This window comes from Phragmites australis, chromosome 7, assembly GCF_958298935.1.
Source record: "Phragmites australis chromosome 7, lpPhrAust1.1, whole genome shotgun sequence".
Classification (NCBI taxonomy): Eukaryota; Viridiplantae; Streptophyta; class Magnoliopsida; order Poales; family Poaceae; genus Phragmites; species Phragmites australis.
The window spans coordinates 27,473,087-27,488,981 of record NC_084927.1 but is presented as its reverse complement, the minus strand read 5'-3'; the positions used below and the strand labels follow the sequence as shown (position 1 = coordinate 27,488,981).

The window sequence follows — 15,895 nt, the reverse complement described above, 5'->3', positions numbered from 1 at the left end:
AGAGTAAAATTCTCCAAAAAATACTACTTTTATAACTTCTAACAATTACTAGGGCCTCAAATAAATTCCAAACAATCTAGAAAAATTTCTAATATTCTTATTATATGATGGAATAATTTCTAAATTTATTTTCTTCATTATGGTATATGGTGAAAATGTGAGTTTCTTTGTGATGCTCTATTTTTATGCATTTTTATCATTTCATGTGATATTTTTTTAATTAAATTTGATTTTCACCATATAACCTATGATGGAAATAATTTTAGAAATTATTCCATCATATAATAAGAATACTAGTGATTTTTTCCAATTTTTTTGGAATTTATTTGAGGCTCTAATAATTGTTAGTAGTTATAAAAGTAGTCTTTTTTGGAGAATTTTACTTTAAATTTTACATAGGATTTTTGGATGAATCCAATTAAAATGGGTTGCACATGAATTATGGAACAAGTACAATAAGTTTTAAGATTTTTAAGTAACAGAAGATCACTATTTTAAAATTGAAGCTGTTTAGTACTGTTTATTTAACGTCGGCGATGGTATTTTTCAGCGTTTTTCGCGTTTGCGATGGTATTTAGTAACTCAGCAACTTTGTGATGGTATTTAGCAATAAGTGCTCTTTTGCGATGGTATTTTCATAATTTTCCCTAACTTTTTAGACATAAAACTCGGAATTTTCGGAGGGCGACCTGCAGGGGCGGATGGGTGAAGAAAATTGCTCTTTTACATCGCCAATAACCGGCTTCGATGTTTTGACACCGTAAAGGTTGGATTCGTCAAAATGGGACCAGGATCAGGTGCAGTTATAACTGTTGTAACTTAAGCAGTACCATATGATCCAACCATAAAGCAAGGAGACAACGTCTGGGTTCAAGCCCAGTGTACCTCTACTACCTCAAGCTATTTTCTAAGCAAAGCTACTGCTGTTTAAATGAGATGGTGTAAATATTACAATGCAATTAACACATGATAGCCCATATCATCTCATTTCAGCAATAATTTGAATTCTGCAGATATTTTGCTCTAAACTGAAAGATTAATGTTCTCTAAATTTACATTCACAAAAGAGCATACGCTTAACACAAAACTGCATATGTTAAACTGAGATCCATTTACATATACCAATGTTCTCTGTTCCTATTACCATATACAAAAGCTTGCATCACCCAAAAGCAGACTTTATCATGCATTTAGTCCATGGCCTGCAAACACAAAAAAAAATAGAGCTAATAATTTATTGATTCAATAGAAACTGGATAATTCACCTATACTTCCATCAAAATTTTGCTTCGACTCCATATAAGATACGTACAAACAAGATTCCATACCGATAACCAATTACACCTAACTAACCTGCCCAATCCATGCTCAATTCGAGGCCGCGCCCACAGCCGGATTTGAGCCTGAATGAAGTTTAGCGGACCACCGATTGGAAGCCGCCCTGTTATGGGCCCATTTAAATGAAGTTTAGCCCAACCTGCAACTGATCACAAAGTCCTTTTGGATGTGTTTGTTTATTTTTGTATTTTTATTATCGAATTTAATAAAAATATGCATCTATTTTAAAAAGTTACAAAATTAAGTCATTCTCACTCCTTCCGCAGGCGAGACCCATTGAATAAGTGAAATTTATAAAAATAGCCCTTTTATATGTCAAGATTTATATGCATTCAATATCATCACCTAACGAGACGATGAGGAGAGTCCACCTAACCTCGCATCGTAGCACCAAGAAATGGATCATCCAGTGAGAGAATGATTCATTAGAAAAATCTCCCTTTTCAGTAGGTGATCCATAGTAGCTGTATAGGGTGGAAACGAGCTGAGACGAGCCAGGTTCAGCTCGTTTCGAATGAGCTCGCATGTGTGTGAGCCGAGCCAGGCTCAGCTCGAAGAGCCAGCATAGGCACATATCAATCCATCGAGCGGGAGCGCAGGGCCACAGGCGGCAAGCGAGTCGTAGCAACGTTGGGCAGAGATGCAACGAACGGGCGGCTATGGGTGGAGACGCAGTAAAGGACAACCACAGGCGGAGAGGAGTCGGGCATCGGGCAAGGCCCGAGTGACCATGAGAGGAGACGTGGTAGGCTGGGGTGACTAGGTTGTTGGGTTGGACCAGCGAGCCGCTCGCGAGCCAACTCAGTCTCAACTCATTTTGACACTGAGCCAAGAAGGTGGCTTGAGCTCGGCTAGTTTAACCTCTGCACTGAGCCTTTTCGAGCCCAAGCTTGCTCGAAAGCTTGCAGCTTTATTTCGAGCTCTATAGCTGCACTCCTAGCGGACCTAGTAAAAGAACAGTTCATTGAGAGGTTGAGATTTAGAAAATTCTCCCTCTCAGAGAGCTAGAAAAGGGGTGGAGCCTTATAAAAGGGTGAGAAATTTCTCACCCGCTGTTAAATCAATGTGATTGATATAGTGAAAATAGATTCATTCTAAATTCTGAATAGTTTAAAAATTGACTTGGTATAATCAATTCAATGAAATTCTTATAATGTTTTCTAGATACGATGCGTGCCCCGAATTTCTTTAAAACAGGCATATAACTTTTAAATATAACGTTAGAATTCGATTTTACGCGTGAGAAATATCTTTTTCCTACTCAGTGAGAAGAATCTCTACACATATATGTGGCATGGCACATCATTTTTAAATTTGATGATGCGTGAGTCTGACGATGCTTTTAAATCAGAGGAAGGAATTGTTGCAGTTGCTTCGAGCCTGACGATGCTTTCTCGTGCGGGCAATGCAATTTAACAATACCTAGCAGGCACCCACGCATGGCGACCAATTTCAGTCGAATCGAACGATTCGAAGCGATGCCTGCTCCTAAGGTCAACAGAGCACGCCGACTAGATAGCAAAACCTGTTGCACAGTTAGCCACATAGGACCCAGTCATCAGAAAATAAGGATTTCACATGAAGCAAAAATAATTCTGACGCTCTGAACAAGACCACCAATGTGTTCTTGATGAGTTGAGTTCATCTGGGAGGCTTGGATCTTTCAGTAACGTTAACTGAATCAATATATTATGCGCGCAAGAATCTTAAAGATTTTCCTGTGGCAGCAGAGCGTATGGGAGTTGGGAGGAAGCTCATCCACAGCTGTGTCCACTTGTAGCAGTACACTCAACACGTGCCGAACAGGTCCGGTAACGCAAGTAGTACACTGGTACTAGTTGGCGAGCAAGGAGCAGCGATGTGGAGCACCGGCATAGTATCTATCATCATCATCCACAGAGCTCTTACCTGAACTTTCTTCGCTGCCCAGTTTGAAAGCCCCAGAATGGAGATGGCGCCGCTGTGCGAAGTACAGTTCATAGTCCCACTTGGCCACGGCTCCAGTAGCTGCAGCGCCACTGAGGACCGAGGACGGGACACTACTGCAGAGTGCAGATGGCATGCACGCCACCCCAGCCCGCGCGCTCGGCCACGGCGGCCCCGCCCCCGCCGCCGACCTCTCTTCTCTCCCCCAACTAACAGCGACGCAGAGTACTAAATGCGGTCATGATGGCAGACCAAGAGCTAGCCCCTTGGCTGGAGCCCAGGCAGGCGCCACTCGCTCGCCATCAATGAACACTAACATCCACATGCTCACCGCCGGCCCTGCACAGGAAGCTCCGGGGAGGAAATCCGATCGAGGCGTCGTGGTAAAACGAGGCCGGAGCAGGGCAGTGCCGCGTGAGAGCATTTATACCAGAGATACCGAGAGGTAGAGGTAGAGATACAGAGAGAGATACACGGCTTCAGCGGCAGCTGAAGCATTAAACTAAGCTAAAACACGGGAGGAGGCTTTGCATCCTGGCTGCAATGGCCTCGCTTGACTGCGAGATGACGAGGACCAGTACTACGACGGGATTAAGCGGGCATGGCACCGAACAGACGCTGCCCTACGCTGCCCGCCTGCATGCCGCATCGATCACGCGACGGACCACAGAGATTGCCTTGTCTCTGTACCTGTTACGTACGTGTCGCGTCGGTTGGGCGCGCGACGAACTCATCGCGCCAGCAGCTACGAGCACAGTGCCGCCGCCGCGTTAATGCCGCGAAAGCGCTCACGATAGATTCTCCAGTCACGACACCGCCTACACCCATCTCTATCTAGTTCGCTCGCTCACTCTCGCTAGCTGCGCCGAGCAAGTGCCCCCCTCCTTAGGTTTCCTCGTCAGCAGAAAGGCTCCTGCGCAACAGCGACACTCGCTCGTGAGCCCCAAGGATGGGTCGGCAGCGGCTCTGCGGCGCCGTTTGCTCAATGCTGCTCTTGTTGGCGCTGGTGGCGCTCGCTGCTTCGCAGTCGCCGTCCCCGAGGCCGTCGCCGGCTCCGAGGCTGTCGCTGCCTCCGACGGCGCCGGCCGCGAAGCCGTCGTCCCCACCGCCCTCGGCGCCAGCTCCGAGGCTGTCTCGACCTCCAACGGCACCGGCCCCGAAGCCGTCGTCGCCACCGCCTGCGGCGCCAGCTCGGAAACCGTCTCCGTCTCCGAGACCGGCTCCAATGCTGTCTCCGCCCCGCTCAGCGCCGACGCCAAGACCGTCGCCTCCACCTGGCTCGCAGGCTCCACCCGTGCCCAGGTCGGCTCCAAAACCGTCCCCGTCCGCGGCTCCGACGCCAAGACCGTCACCTACACCGGCTCCACCTGCGCTGCCGCCGGCTCCAAAACCATCCCCGTCCGTGGCTCCAAAACCTTCCCCGACCCCGGCTCCGAAACCGTCTCCGTCACCGGCTTCGCTGCCACCTGCTCCGCCGCAGCCTCCGTCCAGCTCCACTCCCTCGACATCGTCCTCATTGGGCCAGCTCTCGCCCAGCTTCTACGCGCTGTCCTGCCCGGGCGTGGAGCTGGCGGTGAGGGATGTCGTCAGGTCGGCCTCCACCCTGGACCCCACCATCCCCGGCAAGCTTCTCAGGCTGGTCTTCCATGACTGCTTTGTGGAGGTATGGAATGGACATTGTCTGAATCTACTTATACTTGCATTTGGGGAAACTGTGACATTGCGTTATTGCAACCTGAGGAGTTTCGTGCATGCAAACAAATGGCGAAATGGATGTTCCTAATCTAGATGACCATGCAGATACATTTGGCTTAGTCTCTGTACATGCAAAGAGCTAGCTCTAGGTTATTCAGGGGTGGTCACATACCAAGGGGTGCATTTCGTGTTTCAGATTACTTTTTTCCACTGAAACAAAGAGTGCAGAGAAAAAAATTGCTTCTTTTTTCCACTGAAAATGCTGTAGACCTGAAGAAATGAACAACAATTCTAGTAGTTAACTATGACACCTAACCAGTTTCCGGATGAAGGCCCCCAAGTTAATGGTCCAAGAAACTTGTTATGAAGCACAGTTGCATTCTTTGATGATGTCAGTGTTCAAAGCTTGCATCATCATTCTTGTGTCCACTTTTTTTAATCCTGATAACATGCATGGATAATTTTACATGTAGTCAGCTTACTAAAAAGCGCAAGAATGGTAGATGTAGACTATCTGGTAACCAAGCACAAATAGTTAAGTCAGACCCAGATCTTTAGACACCATTTATGCCTAGTTGAATGAATATTGGGTAGCCAAACAGCAATGTAGCTGTAGTCTTTGAAAGCCTGCATGTCGGTGACTGAAGGCTGCAGCATCTTGCATTTGCACCGTATCTACTTTGTGTAAAACTTCAAGCATGCATATTGAAAAATCATTTAGAGGGAGTAAATTTCTTGATCTCAGGGATGCGATGCATCAGTGCTGATACAAGGTAATGGCACGGAGAGGACCGATCCTGCAAATCTCTCTCTTGGCGGGTTCAATGTTATCGATGCAGCCAAGAGATTGCTTGAAGTCGTGTGCCCTGCAACTGTTTCTTGCAGTGACATTATCGTCCTTGCTGCAAGAGACGCCGTTGTATTTGTAAGTAGCAGGCAAATCAGCTCAAATCCCTTAATCTCTTACCGTATATAGCTGCTGCAGTTTTTGCTTTTTCTTACAATTCAATTAAAATTGTGAATGTTTCAGTAGAAAGTTTGACGCTTAAGATGAATCTGCTTAGAGAAATGATACTAAGCTTAACTACTTAGGTGAAAATAGGCAAACACAGAAGCTCTCCTTATTGCTGAAGGAATTAGATCTTTATGGGAATTGTTTGTTCCTGGTCCCGTATACGATATGATGTGACCAAACCTATGCAAAATACAAATTATACTAGGTTAGTTCAAATGTCTGATGATTAGATCTAAATACAATGGGACAGGTATAGGGACAGCATTATGAGCTTATTCCAAAGTCAAACGGAATTCTATTTCCATTAATCTCTTGTTTGGGACCTGTCCCCTTTATGTCCGTAATTTTGTGTCACGCACTGAGCCACTGACTCGTCATTTGATCCTAGGAGAGAAAAAGGTTGATAACAATGACAAGTGAATGTGGACAGGTCTGGAATTGGAATTCTGAACCTTTAGATCAGCTGTGCCAATTACAGAATTGTTGTAACATTCACCATTTTACCTGCAGGCTGTACTCTGTAGATGTCACTTTCACACACTGCAGTGCACTGCAAACTGCTTTGAATTGCTGCATGAATCTAGATTCGGTGCCACAACGAAAATCCAAATTAGCCGACAAACTAAAGCGGTTTGGTTCGCATTGCATATCCGCTAGAAGTGTTGAAATTCAACCTGTTTAGTATGAACAATCACACCAACTGAAATTCAACCTGTTTAGTATGAACAATGACACCAACTGAGATGCTCATACATGGACTTGTCGCGAACCAGACCGGAGGACCATCGGTGACTGTCACCCTGGGAAGACGAGATGGCCTGGTCTCACAAGCATCCAACGTCAGAGCAAACATCATCGACACAGGCTTCTCCGTCGACGCCATGGCGGCAAGCTTCGCCGCCAAGGGGCTCACCCTGGACGACCTCGTCACTCTCTCAGGCACAGTCGTACAAACGAACACTTTGCTCGAGCGCAATCTGCCCTGGACACGCACTATGGCAAGTAGTTTTTAGTTTTTTACCCCATTTCACTGAAACTAACATTGTGCAGGCGGCCACACCATCGGCTCGGCGCACTGCAACACGTTCGGCGAGCGGTTCCGGGTGGCGAACGGGAGCATGACGCCCGTGGACGGGTCGATGAACACCGACTACGCGAACGAGCTGATCCGGGCGTGCTCGGTGAACGGCACCGTGTCGGCGGGCACGGCGGTGGACTGCGACTCCGGGTCGGCGTCGACGTTCGACAACCGGTACTTCGGCAACCTGCTGGACGGGCGGGGCCTGCTGCGCACGGACGCCGTGCTGATGCAGAACGCGACCACCAGGGCCAGGGTAGCCGACTTCGCGCAGAGCCAGGACAGCTTCTTCGCTAGCTGGGCCGACTCGTTCGCCAGGCTCACCAGCCTCGGCATCAAGACCGGCGCCGACGGCGAGATCCGGAGGTCCTGCTCCAGCGTCAACGGCTGAAGAAGTGTGTGCATCGATAGCTGGCGGGATGTAACAATACATGTGTAAGCGAGAGATGAGAATGAGATTCGATTTGTTGGTTGATGTAGCTGATGCATGTTCTTGAGTTCTTCATGCCCCGGCGATGCGTCGGCTAGGTGTTCTTGTGTAGCTGGGCATCACCGTTTACTGAAAAAAGGAGAGAGGAAATTATAAAACTTATGTTGCTGGCGGCATGCATTTTATCTGCAGCCAAAATCACGGCTTTACGCTATGGACTCTCTAGAAAGGTCACCCAATTCATTGCATGGTATTACTAGCAAGCAGACGTGCTTATTCGATTCGCTTGGTAGTACAAGACGTGAAGCGTGAATACAAAGGCAAGAACTCGTGAGTGCGACAGCAGCAGAGGGGCGTTCAGTTTCTTTCCGTGGATAAGAACTACTGCTTGGTGGGTAGTACAACTAGCAGTATGAATGCGCGGAAATGAACTGAAAGAGCTGCAAAACTGAAAATACATACTAGTTTTCCTATATACATACTATCGAGAATATATATTTCTAGCTCCATCTATAATTGATCTCATTATAACTACAGTGTATCTTGGGCGTTTGGACGTTGGGCACATGAGCAGCCTACGAGCATCTTTTCTCGCGTGTGGCATGGTCAGCCACGTTCCGGAATTAAGCAAGGAGATGATCAGGCGATGATCTATGGGGCCTTCACACCGTACAGCAGTGACACATTTTGTCTATGCTGTAACCTGCAGCGCTGATCAGAGCAGGCCGGGTGTCTCTGGGCTGGACTGGACTGCGTATACTATGTAATCTTTTTCTTCTTCTTCTAAAACTGTGTTTTTTCCACTAGGTTTTCGTATTGAGTTTTTAACCAGGCATGTGCATCTCGTGGTATTCGTCCAAGTAAGTGTTGTAAAGCCGATTTCCATAAGGTTTAGCTCGACCGAAACATGACTACTAGTAGGACTCCTTCACTGCAGGAGTATATACACAAGAGAAAAGAAGACGTGTACAGATCTATTATACAAAAATAATTAAAAAAAAGAGTTCATTCTTATATTTGTCTTTACCATGTTGAGACGGAGAGAAAAATGACCTGATCACTAGCAACGTGGTATTACAACGTAGAAGCGTTTCAGCGCAAGAAACCATGACTCCGATCTTGCCGAGAGACGGAGGTTGTTATTGGTACGTCACTGCGCCTTGGGCGCGACTGAACGGTGAGTCCTGTTACCACTAACTAATCCTACTCCGCTCCTGCCACATGTAATGGCGACCGAAGCACGTGGTCGACACACGTCTCTTGTTCTGCTCGAACAAACGCCGCGGAAAGGAGTGTCCACCTCCACCACCGCGCTCGCGTTGTGTCCCGTTCTTCGTCCAGGTGAAACCATCGACGCCGTGGCAGGCTGGGCAGTACAGATGAGGCCGGGGCCTTTCTGCCTCGGTGCTGAAAAGACTGCACTACTGCTAGCCCGAAACGATCAGCTGAACGCAACTCTGGTGGAGCTCTAGCATTCAGCAGCCAGCGCACATGGAGATGCCGTTCCCAGAATGCGCGTATGCAGCTGGGGGGCACTCCTGGTCCTGGACACACGCGAGCCAGCCGCGGTCTCCTCGCTGTCGCTTCGCCGTGACGCGGTGGGCACTTGCCGTTGCCGGCCACTCCAACCCCACCCTGACCCTGGGATGCGTCTCGCGGGACGCAGACGCAACACGGCAACAGGAGAGACGAAGAGACCGAACGGTGTGGACACAGGTCGGTACGCCCGCTCCGGCTCGTGCCCGGAACCAGACCTGGCCGAATGGCGGCTCCACACAGCACGGCCCGGTTAGTCCCGTTAGCCAAGCAAAACGTGCCATGACAATCCACATGCCAAGCAGGCAAGCATTTGGCCCAGACATAACCCACTTAAGGGGTCAAAATCGCTATGCCTCGTGCTGGCCCATTTGACCCAGCCCAGTTAGCTAGCTTTGCCGGGAACCAAGATCAAACACGTCAGAGATCACGATTCGGGACCGTACACTTGCACCCGTCCAGGCGCGGGGATTGTTCCCGTGGCTTTGGCAAGGGGTGGCTGGCGACAAACGGAGGCAAACCCTTTGGCGGAGAAATCATGGGAATACCTTCGTATTCGTTGGTGATGTCAGACAGGATTAGGTTCAGTCGTCAATGTGCTAAGGGCCAAAGCGGAGGGAATTGATACGTTTGTGATCCTTCTCTCCGCGGCTGGAAGATATGGACGGCCGAGGCGGCGTGGGTCCGCGACGAACACGAGTCACGAGAACATATTCCCTCCACAGAAATGTCGCGCGAGGTCTCCGTCTCTATCTACATTTAGGCATGCGATGTTAACGAAGCAAAGCATCAAGCGTTGTTGACGATGATATCTCTTCATTGGCTCGGCAAAAGCAGCGAGCAACGGAGAGGACGACACATGTGCTGACTAGGCTAGAGAGAAGCAGAAACGAAACAGCAGCATGCCAGCATCGTACGCAATCGTTACGGTGAGAGAAGAACTGCCCTCGGCATGTAGTTGGCGAAATCCGGCTCCTCATGGGTCGGACAAACGGACAAAAGCAGTTGCTGAAAGCATATTAGTAAACGACACGATAGGAATATAGAATAGGTTTATTGGATCCAACTCACAAGGCCTACCATATCAAATTATTGAACAAACATCAGCCTCGTCAGCAGATAAGCGTAGGGGGAACGGTACAGATAAGCGAATCTCTCACAGCCAAACGAAGAGAACACTTTCCGATTACCAAACGAGACTGTTTTCTACTCAGATATAAAACGTGGCCCCTCCATTTCTGATGACATATAATGCAAGTGCATGAACTTACTCCAAAAGATAAGCATGTGTTAGTACAATAAACAGAGGAATATTTAGCGTGTTCTTGAAAGCAAAATGCAAACAGAGCAAAAGTCAATGGCGGACGCCTAAAACAAACCGGGACTTTGCATCTAACAGCTAGGCACGCGATAAATGTCCTCCAGCTATTTGCTGCAAACTTCCTCTCTCAATTTTTTTTGTTGTAGAGGTAACATCTCGACATTTCAACGGTACACAGAGCTGAGACGATGAAATGATTTGCCAACAGCGACGAACGCATGATGCATCCCTGTCAGAACGGCATGAGCAGACTATCAACCGCCTCTGTGCAGAAATCAGGACGTGATTTGCACCAACCAGTCGTTTAGAAATGACAGACAGGTAACCGGGGTAGAAAGAACTCAAATTTGAGGGATAACGCAAAAACTAAAATTTAAGTCTAAGGAACCAATCATTAACCCAAAATAATTCTTATTGATATGCTCGACAGACATTTCTCCATACATATGCTCATTGTGGTAGACTCAGCTGACCACCTAGAGCTTACTTATTCAGGTTAAGCATGCTTACAAATGATTTTTAGATACTAATAGCCTGGCTTGGCTGCTTCACAAAATAACCAAACGACAACCACGACAATTGGAACATAAAAAAACTCAGCAGCAAATCGATACCAGAATCCCGTCTTACTCATCAAGCACTCCGTCATCCTCGACGGCATCCTCCCAGGAGAGAATATTAGCCAATTTACCGTTCTTTGCAGGAGCATGATTTTCCACATTCTCGCCCTCAAAGCAATGGAAAACAGATTTGGGCGAACCGACAACAGCATCTTCAGCAGCAGAAAAGCTCTGGTAAATGAGAAGACCACCGCAGGGCAGCTCCTGCTCTACACTGTTGTAGCAGTCATAAACCTCGGCATCAAGTTTCTTCCCCCATGTACCTGCTTGGCCACGCCCGCCAAAGATGGTCACGGCCACAGAGAACTCAGAAGGGCCAAAGCACCTGAGGACCCTCTTGACAAGGTCACCATAAGCCAGAGCTGTGGCGTCGAAGCCCATAACCTCATAGCTGGCGTAGCTGAAACCATCCTCGGGGGTCACGTGAATGTTAGAGGATGCAGTGCCATGGATGGCATTCATGGAGTAGCCACATGGTTCGAAGTCGAAATCGCAGATCTCCATCTCCGGGATAATTTCAGAGATGCCAGAGAGCTTAGTCATTTCCTTAGCACATGATGTGTGGCCATCAGCAGAAGTCTTGAAAAAGACTGAAGCTTTCTTCTTGTCCAGACCAGTCATGCACATTTCAAGGGTAACCATAGGTTGCTCTGGGTACTCGGTGGCATAGTAGATGTGCCACTTCTGTCCAGGCTTTGCTGGATCTCCAATCACATAAGCATTACCACCAGATTTGAGGCCACCAAAGTACCGGTTAAGTACAGCAACCTCCTCAGAGAAGCTCCTGTGGGGGGCCGGCTGTGCACTGGGGAAGATGAACATCCCGCGGGAGTACTTCACAGCAGCAAGCGGCATAGACAACTCTTCAGCAAGCTCGAGAATCCTTGGAATGGTGAGCAGGAGCTTGGTAGTTCCACAGGTCTTGATGACAATCTTGTGAGGATAGATAAACAGGCTCGACTCAGAAAGGACATAGGAGTCGAAATCCTTGTTGGAGAGCTCAGACACAATGGTGCACCGTGCAAGATCCAGAACAGAGTCAATCTGGGCCCTGGAGAGGGCACGCAAGCCACGCCCACTAGGGTCGACAAAGACAGGCGCCTCCGAGAAGGTGATCTCTAGGCGCTTCTCATAGCCCTCAAACCCGATCGCTGAGACCGGGGGAGCATCAGCAGCAGAAAGGACAGCCATTGGAACAGGTGAGTCAGAACACAATGCCGGAGATGGAGGAGGGAGGAGTGCTGGGAGCAAGATTGGAGAACTGGACGATTATCAGGAAGCAGCAGGCCAGAGAGAATGGTTAGAATCAAAGTGACAAAAAAGAAATCCTAAACTACGAGATGAGGAAGCCAAAAGGGATATCAGGATGGCTTCTTCGCGCACTGCAATAGAAGAAACAACTGACATTATTAGCAACACATCAAAAACAACAAAGGTGGAATGAAGAATACCATTGTGACGATCGATTCTTACGTTGGAGTAAGCAGCAGAGAACTTCTTCGCGCCTCCAGCAGGTCGAACGTCCTCAATGCTGTAGCCAAGGGGAGCTTCATACATCATGGAGCGACTACTGCTAGATTTTTTGCCACCCTTAGACTCCATAGTACATCAATTCCTGCAGAAAGGAGAAAAGGGGTTATTACATCAACAAATTTTCCTCTTATGTGTGAAGAAATAGCCTTTGCTTTTCATTAAGAACATAAGCTAAACAAGAAAATCAATCATTCATGCTAGTCAAAACTTATGCGAGACAGTTTCAAGAAGAAACCATCCAAACATACCACAACTCCGCAAGTACAGAGAATCGTAAGGCTAAATAAATATTTCCAACTAAAAACCGATGGATCTAAATTTTACATACTACTAACCACAGACCTGCTGGAGACAAAGCAAAATTAACCACAGGTCTCTGGGAACAAAGCAAAATATAATATTGTATAATCCCATTCAAATTCCAACAAACAGCAACATCACCTATTCCAGTAAATCATGGGTGTGTTCTCGCCTGAATTTATATTTCCTATCCATATATCGAAACGAAATCGAAATCTGAATAAGAGTAAATAGTATTTTTACTGGAGTACATCAATTTTTCAGGAAATAGGGTACCATGAACAACGCATCAGCGATTAAGCGCAACGAGAAATTACTGGCATAACTCATAGGGCCACGCGAGATCACGAAACTACCTATTCCAGGTACTAATTCTCACAGAAATATGAACCCTAAAATCCCATAACCGAGAAAAAAATTACAAAATTGCATAACATATCCACATGCCCAACAAATCTCAAATCTACAAGCCACAGCATCCTAGCAAGGGGTAATCGACCAAGAGAAACTTACAATTCGACGAAGCTATGTGTTGAACCCCCTCGATCCCGAGCGCGCACGCGTGATCCCGTTCAGATCTTACGAAATCCCCCCTTCACCACCCCCGACGTAGCAGATCCCGGACTGAGACTGGCGACAAAAAGGTTTTCTGCCTCGAACTCGGCGAGTTCTTCGGTTCGATTGGCTTCTCTCTCAGCGGGACGAGCGGCGGCGGCGGCGGCGGCGAGGGAGGATGAATTCTTTGGCAACAAGAAGCGTGCGGCTGAGGAAGGGTTGCCCTGGTTTGGCCCGGGTTTTATAGCAACCCTTATCGGAGCCGGGTTTCAGTGTCCGCCAAGTAGATGGATGGACCCGTCTCGCGGGACCCGCCTCGCGTGGACCCGTCTCACGTGGAGGCCTCCAGACCAGTAGTTGGTTTGGCGGGTCCCACCACGATCGAGATTCGCGGCCGTGAGGGCCTGGACTACGGTGGACCGCGTGCAGGGAGGGAGGTCTCGCGCCGCCTCGGGACTCGGGGTTCTGCGGCGTGTTGCGTGAGCGGCGGCGGCAAGCATTTGCATTGGACGGAAGGGTTCTAGGTGTGTGGCTTAGGAGGGGGACGTACGGGTGTTGAGCCCATATGTCAGGCTGTCAGCGTAGGGAGTATAAGGAGGCAGACTATGGAGAGGAAGTATTAGTATTTTTTAAGTAGTATAGGTGGTTAAATGTTACTGTAGTGTAACGAGAGTTAAAAATTTTACAAGATAATTAAGTTGATTGGGTGAAACTAATACAAAATATCATTTCATTAAAATTAGCTCAAAGAATGTTGAAAAACAATGTTGCGGCTAATAGAAAAGGTTGAACTGCCCAGATTTATTTGTATGCTGCATGTTGCCATGACCCGTGTTTATGGCGCAATTTCGACATCCCCGTGGTTCTTGCAGGCCGTCAGCAATGCTCCCTAGATAATGGTGTCTACCTCGCACGTCATTTCCCGTATCATCTTGTGAAATGATAACACGCTCGTCTGGCCGAGGAGATTGACCATGCAACCCTAATGCTGGATGTTCGGCGTGATCTTGAACTCCTTCTTCATGGACCTGAAGAGCCGGCGGGCCTCGTTCAGCAGCCCCACATGGCAGCATGCCGTCAGCGCCCCGACAAGCGTGGTCACGTTCGGCGCCATGACCTCCCGCTGCATCCGTCAGAACATGTCCAGCGCCTGCTCATCGTGCCCATGGTGCGCCAGCCCCAAGATCAGCGCATTCCACATCACCGCGCGTCACTCCAGCATTCCCTCGAACACCGCACCACCTCCATGATCTCGTCGTTCTTGGCCTACATGTCGACCAACGCCGTGCCGAGGATGACCCCCACGGGGCGCCGTCATGCCCCTGCCTCCATGATGTCGTGCACCCGTCGCCCCATCTCCAGCCTGCTCGACGCCGGCCGCGCGCACGCCGATAGCACGGACGGCAACGCGATGCCACTGGCCTCGTACCCCTCGTGGACCATCTCGTCAAACGCCCCGACGGCGTCCTCATGCCTCTCGTTCTGTGCGTACACCGAGAGCATTGTAGTGTACACAGTCGCGTTCCTCTCGGGTACCTTGCCAAACACCCTGCGCACAGCGCGAAGGTGGCCCGCGATGGAGTAGTCTCAGATGAGGTCGTTGGCGACGTAGGCATTGAGGTGAACCCCGTGCCTGACGGTGAGCGCGTGGAGCTGCTCGGAGACGGGGAGTGATACCACGAGGCTCGCGGCGGCGTTGATGAGGAAGGGGAAGGTGTGCCTGTTGGGCGCTGCGAGGGTCCCGGTGGCCCGGAGGTGGGAGAAGAAGGGGAAGGTAGCGGTCGGGTTGAGGGCGGAGGCAAGCGTGCAGAGGGTGGTGTTGATCATGAAGGAGTTGGGCGTGCAGGGGAGGGAGGAGAGGAGCGCGAGCGCGACGGTGGGGTCGAGAAAGAGCACGGCGTAGGCGGCCAAGAGGCTGTGAAGGCATCATCGGTGAGGCGGTCTGAGACGAGCATTGTCGCGTGGACGCGGGCCAGCGCGCAAGGGTGGCGCAGCGGTCGACGAGGAGGGAGAGGTTCGGGCGGTATGTTGCGCGGGCGACGGCAGCGGGCATTTGCATTGGATGGATAGGTTCGAGGTGTGCGGCTCGAGAGGTGGACAAACGGGTGCTGGGCCCATATGTCAGTGCGAGGAGCAGAATGGAAGCAGACCATGTGAAAGAAGAACTACGTGTTTTTTAAGTAGTAGAGATTACATTACTTATCTTCGAGGTTCGAGGTAGGATGATGACAAGTGGGGTCCACTTGTTGGTGGGAGAGCCGCGCGCCATCTGGTGGCTGACTAGGCGTGGTAGGCTTGGGAAGCTTCGGGGTGTCCTCGTGCAGTCTGGCGGCTAGTGAGCTTGGTTCTTTTTATTGTGTTTTATACTGTCCACTGAAATTTAAACTTGATAAAAATAATCAAACTGCTCCAAACTGCTCTTCTCTGTATTTAATTTTTTATTTAGACTTGTACACGGCTTTTAAAAAAATCACTATCTAAAGCCATATTATGTCCTCAGCGACCTACTGGGACCAATGAACAAATAAATAAATCTTAAAATTTTAAC

The 15,895-nt window shown here is 48.9% G+C and overlaps 2 protein-coding genes and 1 pseudogene across 2 annotated transcripts; 1 reads left to right on the top strand and 2 right to left on the bottom strand.

Moving 5' to 3' along the window:
- The first annotated feature begins 3,914 nt into the window (after nucleotides 1–3,914).
- Nucleotides 3,915–7,651, top strand: LOC133924514 (peroxidase 18-like). The gene is made up of 4 exons (XM_062370090.1): nucleotides 3,915–4,927; nucleotides 5,705–5,884; nucleotides 6,748–6,913; nucleotides 7,025–7,651. Exons 1-4 carry the CDS (start codon nucleotides 4,214–4,216, stop codon nucleotides 7,441–7,443), a joined length of 1,479 nt encoding a protein of 492 aa, XP_062226074.1. The 5' UTR covers nucleotides 3,915–4,213; the 3' UTR covers nucleotides 7,444–7,651.
- A 3,082-nt stretch (nucleotides 7,652–10,733) lies between these two features.
- Nucleotides 10,734–12,574, bottom strand: LOC133924513 (S-adenosylmethionine decarboxylase proenzyme). Its single transcript, XM_062370088.1, has 2 exons — nucleotides 12,433–12,574; nucleotides 10,734–12,341 (listed from the first exon to the last, which is right to left on the bottom strand). The coding sequence occupies exon 2, from the start codon at nucleotides 12,148–12,150 to the stop codon at nucleotides 10,966–10,968; it is 1,185 nt and encodes a 394-aa protein (XP_062226072.1). The 5' UTR covers nucleotides 12,151–12,341; nucleotides 12,433–12,574; the 3' UTR covers nucleotides 10,734–10,965.
- A 1,608-nt stretch (nucleotides 12,575–14,182) lies between these two features.
- Nucleotides 14,183–15,400, bottom strand: LOC133925533 (pentatricopeptide repeat-containing protein At4g21065-like; annotated as a pseudogene).
- Between the last annotated feature and the right edge of the window lie 495 nt (nucleotides 15,401–15,895).

Bases quoted from the DNA above. Each gene is read 5' to 3' on its own strand.
- LOC133924514 (XM_062370090.1), top strand. From the start codon at position 4,214: ATGGGTCGGCAGCGGCTCTGCGGCGCCGTTTGCTCAATGCTGCTCTTG. The intron at 4,928-5,704 runs GTATGGAATGGA...TCTTGATCTCAG, and splicing joins TCCATGACTGCTTTGTGGAG to GGATGCGATGCATCAGTGCT. The intron at 5,885-6,747 runs GTAAGTAGCAGG...GTCGCGAACCAG, and splicing joins CAAGAGACGCCGTTGTATTT to ACCGGAGGACCATCGGTGAC.
- LOC133924513 (XM_062370088.1), bottom strand. From the start codon at position 12,150: ATGGCTGTCCTTTCTGCTGCTGATGCTCCCCCGGTCTCAGCGATCGGG.